General features: G+C 34.8%; 1 protein-coding gene across 1 annotated transcript; it reads left to right on the top strand.

The window, feature by feature from the left end:
- The first annotated feature begins 3,796 nt into the window (after window positions 1-3,796).
- Window positions 3,797-5,086, top strand: LOC111441481. Its single transcript, XM_023078501.1, has 3 exons — window positions 3,797-4,333; window positions 4,490-4,675; window positions 4,761-5,086. The coding sequence occupies exons 1-3, from the start codon at window positions 3,806-3,808 to the stop codon at window positions 5,046-5,048; spliced, it is 1,002 nt and encodes a 333-aa protein (XP_022934269.1). The 5' UTR covers window positions 3,797-3,805; the 3' UTR covers window positions 5,049-5,086.
- Window positions 5,087-5,539: the final 453 nt, after the last annotated feature.

Here is a 5,539-nt window from a genome sequence, read left to right on the forward strand (position 1 = left end):
TACGCGAGGTCGATTTGCGGAGCAAAGTGTGGCATATCAACCTTGAAAATAGAATCGAATGTAGTTAAGGTCAACCAAGTAAGTGATCTTACTATCAGTATGATTATATTTGATGTTGACACGTGTCCTGTAATTCTGCACGTGTCATATATTTGATATGTGTGAATTGTTTATAAATCGATATGACTATTATATGATAGGTATATGTTATGATATGTGAATGATATGATAACTCTTACAGTATGAAGTGATCAATAATATGTTTGAGATAGGATATGAGAATGATGCGATATACGTAATGTAACAATAGAATTAAGATATGTTCATAAAACGTTATGGTTAGGTTATGTAAAGAAAATGATATGTTATGATAAATTGATAAAACGATATGATAAGGCTATGTATAGAAAACGATATGGTTACGATAGATATACGATTAGGTTATGTATAGAAAATGATATGATTATGATAGACTGATAAAACAATATGGTTAGGATATGTTCTGTAACGGTATGACTAGGATACGTTCATGAAACGATATGAGTAGGATATGTTCATGAAATGATATGGTTAAGATAAGTTTAGGAAACGATATAACCAGTATATATATATATGGAATGATATGATTGCGACATGTTTACGAAATGGTTGTGATATGGGAACGATGTATGTATTAATATATATATTATAATATAATATGATAATGATATGCTATATGTTATGGTAAGATATGTTTGATGAATTGATATAGCTATGATAAGATATGTTGAAGGCATGCCCGAGATATGCTATGTGACTGTTATGATATATGATATATAACATGATATGATATGTACATGATATGGATTGTTATGTTTCAAAACATGGTAATGTTATGATATAATATATGTGTGACATGAATGATATGATTGACATACAAAATGACGAACTAGCATGAAATACAACCTCGATATACGCATGAAAGATATGATTAATGATATGATAAACGAATATGAGAAATGATATGATATGAAGGAAGACGCTAACGGACTTGTATTAAATGATAATGAAAATGGAAAAATGGAAAAATGGTGGAACCTCATACATTATTGTGTGCTCAGCATTGGGAGATATCCCTTATCCTTCACGATAGTACTGATCATTATGTTTATCATAATGTTGTCGTGACAGTTGCTATTCCTAACGGGTGTCCGACATCAACAGCTACCAGATAATGTTCGCCGGACCAGAAAGAGGTCGAGGAGGTGTGCTGGTGGGCTATTGTAAATTGTCATAAGTTTTGATTTGATTTGGTTATTTGAATTAGATTTAGTCATATCGGAATTTGATATCGGGATTTGGGAATGTTTTGTGTGTCACATTGTATTCATTGAGCGACATATTGGTGAGAGTCTATATAGTGTGATAGTGAGGTATTCACTTGTAACGCTTTGTTTTATTAGTTATTGGTTGCTACCCGTGGATGTAGGGGAACTTCTTCTCTCCGAACCATGTAAATATCTTGGTGTCTCTTTGTTCCGTTCATTGGTGTTGTGAGTACATTTGTTCTGCTTTCGGCTCACAACAGGGTCCATATTCGTAAGTTTGGCCTGTGTGTAGGAAAATTAAATACACATCCAATTGCCCATTAGGATAGCTGCCATAGAAAAATAAACTGATATGACGTTTGGAGAGAGTTCCACATTGGCTAATTTAGAGAATGATCATCAGTTTATAAGCAAAGAAATAATCTCCATTGACATGAGACATTTTGGGAAGCCCAAAGCAAAGCCATGAGAGTCTATGCTTAAAGTCAACAATATCATACCATCATAGAGATTCATGATTTCTAACATGGTATCAAGGTCATGTCAATAGAATCATGTCGAACAATGACGACTAGTTTAAGTGGAAGAGAGTATTACAACCATACGGTAAAAACAATAGATTATGACCCACAAGACATGCACGGAAGATATTTTCAAATTATCTTAATAGTTTCGAGGATAGAATTTTATCTATTCTGCAATTTGATTTATAGCCTAAATTAATAATAAAAATGTTCTTAAACTTTCAAAAGTTTCAATAACACTCCTAAATTTTTAAAAAATGTATTTACTAGTTTTTGATGAAAGCTTCGTATTTTGTTTTAAAGTACCCATGAGTTGAAAGTACATTTGAACTTTAAGAAGTTTCTTTAATATTCTTCAACTTTTTAAAACTCAGCAGACGTTCTTAACACTTGCAAAATAATAATAATAATAATAATAATAATAATAATAGAATAATCAGAAAAAATACTTACAGTTAATATATAGACAGAAACCGTCTATATATACCTTATAAGTCATCGTTGATATACGGGTGAAAAAGTTAAAAACAACCAAGATCAAAATGACAAAAAAGTTCAAACAAAAAAAAATATGTATTGTCAATCTACGAACATAAATCGTCAACTTTTTAAAAAGTTTAAAAAAGTTTATGAAATTTAATGGTATTAATAAAACTTTTGAAAATTTAAAGATTTAAAAAGAAAAGTATTCAAAAAGTAAATGGGTATTTTTAAAAGTTTAAGTATATTTTAAAAATAAAGTATAAAAAAGTTTATCACCTATTAAAAAAAAATTAATACATAAAAATAATAGTAATAATAATAATATGTAAATAAAATAGAAAGAGAAATGAAAAAAATAAAAAGGGAAGAGTAAATGAGAGGTGAAGTGATTAAAGGTATTTAGGAGATGAAATGATTTATGGGGTGAGTATAGTGCATTTCATAATGTCTTCTTAATGTAAAAGCAAATTAAAGCTATATACATCATTGCCCCTATATATATATATATATATATATATATCTATATATATTTATTTATTTATTCTTTTAATTATTAATGGAGAAAAATATATAATGATGTTTAATGTATTTAATTTTTTATAATTGCTTCAAATAATTATTTACAATTAATCCAAGCGTGCTTAGTTTTGCCATGATTCCCCCAAGATGGTGCCATTTTCGGTGTAAAGTAAAAACCTTGGGATCCCAAAATTATTTTCCCTTCCAAAATTATTCTTTATTTTACTTCTTTTTTTTATTTTAAAAAAAATATTTAAATAGTTATCTATCTGTCTATCACTGTTCAAGTCTATTGTAAACGGAATTGACTACGGATTCGAGCCATAACATTTCCGATCTAAATAAAGCAGGTTTTACGTGAACAAGATTTGGCTCAGTATGTTTTATTCAATACGGGTAGTAAAAGAATCCAACTTGGTATTATTAAAAAAAAAATAGAGAAATCAGACCCGAGTCAAGATGATACGGATCAACCCCTTCTTCTTGTGCCAAAGATCTGACCATTTTCGAAGGAATTGGAGTTTCTATCTCTTTTTTATTTTCATTCCATAGTTTTTATGTGTTTCCACGCCCCTTCGAGACCCCGAAACTTCACTACAACTATATTTTGGAGGCTCACAATTTTTTATTTGACACTCGAGATGTAACGGCTCAAATCAACTACGGGCTTTACCTTTCGAGCTTCCCCTCAAGGCTTTAAAACGCGTTTGCTAGGGGAAGGTTTCCACGCCATTATAAAGGGTGTTTTGTTCTCCTCCTCAACTATAGGACATCATACTGGATTTCTATTGACGTTTGTAAGTTAAAGGCATAACTCTATACCAAAACAGCTATTTTTCAATTAAATCAATTAAATTATTAATACCCAAAATAAAAAAGTAAAAGAAATTTTAATCTCTCTCTCGATTGTGAAAAGTTTAAAAGGCCTCCCATTATTCCGTTTCACATGTCAGAGAAATCATCTCTCCGCCGATGATGGACGCCGCCGAAGACCAAGAACCCGTTCTCTTCCACTCTTATCCATGTGCTTATTACGTACAAAGCCCCTCCACTCTCTCCCACGCCAACAGCTCCGACAACCGAAACCCAGCCGAGTCATCCGCTTGCCATTCACCTCTCCCCTCCGACACCTTCCCCAACGGCCGCCGCCACCACCACCACCGCAACCCAACCCAGGAAGCCTCTCGCTTCACACTCTCCCACTATTCCTCATCATGTGGGTCGAACCATGGAGGTGGGACCGACAACGGGGAGGCTCGGCTGATGGTGGGCGGCGGCGATGGGGCGGAGGAGAAGCAGGAGAAGGCGGAGGAAGAGGAAGAATGGTATTATGGGAGGAAGAGAAGAGGGTGTTGGAAGACGTATTTTACGTATAGGAATTCGGATTCTAATGCTTGGATTTGCTTGCAGCTGAGTTGGAGAGCTGTTTTTAGTATGGGAATGGCTTTGCTTGTGTTTTACATTGTCACTAACCCTCCCCGACCCGTTATTTCCGTCAAGGTAATTTTGATTTTGTGTCTAATAAATCTCTAAACTTTTTAAAATCTAAAATTTATACTCGGGAATAGATACAGGTAAGAGAAGTAGACGAATTTTGTGTGTAATAAGCCCCTAAACTTTATAAAATCTAAAATTTATACTCGAGAATGGATGCAGGTACGAGAAGTAGACGAGTTTATGCTCGGGGAAGGAGTGGACAAGACCGGGGTTGGAACTAAGATCCTAACATGCAATTGCACCATGGATGTAATTGTGGACAACTACTCAAAGCTCTTTGCCCTTCACATTCTTCCTCCATCTCTTCATATGTCTTTTGGGCCTCTTCCCATTGCAACCTCCCAAGTAAGCCATCATTCTCTATGCCTCTTAAAGTAAATTAGTTTAACAATCAATTTAATCCTATTGTTTTTGTGGGTTATTCAAATAGGGTCCGAGATTGTACGCGGAGAGTGGAACGACGACGTTTCGATTAAACGTGGGTATTAGCAAGAAGCCAATGTACGGTGCGGGGAGAGAAATAGAGGATAAGCTTGAATCAGGAGCAGGATTGGAGCTTACAATTCGACTCAATTTCATTTCGAATTATAGGGTGGTTTGGAAAATTATAAAGCCCCGGTTTCATCGTCGTGTTGATTGCTTATTGGTCGTCCAAAATACTTATGATAGGAAGCGTCACACTCGAATCTTTAATAGTACTTGCTTAACTTCTCCATGATTGTTAGCCTATAAATTTTGCTTTTTAATGAGAAAAAATATATATATTTTTTAAATTATAAGTTTAGTTTATAAACTTAAAAAATAAAAATGGATCTAGAACCAATCGGATCAGGTCGACCCGAGAACCCAGAACACACGCGTGGCCGGGCGAAGCGGGCGGCCCAAACCCTATCAGCCCATTCACCTTTTGCAACTCAACCACAAGCCCACCAGCCGCCAGCCTAGAAAAAAGCTTGGCCTTCTTCATGTGGCATCCCACGTCTAGCCTCCTCGATCAACCACCACAACGACCCCCATCCACCGAGCGTCGACCTATGGTATGCGTTCAGCCTATCCACACAAAGGCTGTGTTGTAACGCAAGTGGAAGATCAATCGCACTTACATACTCACAAATATAAAAGAACAAAAAGACACATATTTTTGTAGTTGGGACGGAAGAAATTCTCCAATATTTACCGATGGTAGCCAATCGCTATAACCATATCTTT

This window comes from Cucurbita moschata, unplaced genomic scaffold (genome assembly GCF_002738365.1).
Source record: "Cucurbita moschata cultivar Rifu unplaced genomic scaffold, Cmos_1.0 Cmo_Scf00004, whole genome shotgun sequence".
In the NCBI taxonomy this organism is placed as follows: Eukaryota; Viridiplantae; Streptophyta; class Magnoliopsida; order Cucurbitales; family Cucurbitaceae; genus Cucurbita; species Cucurbita moschata.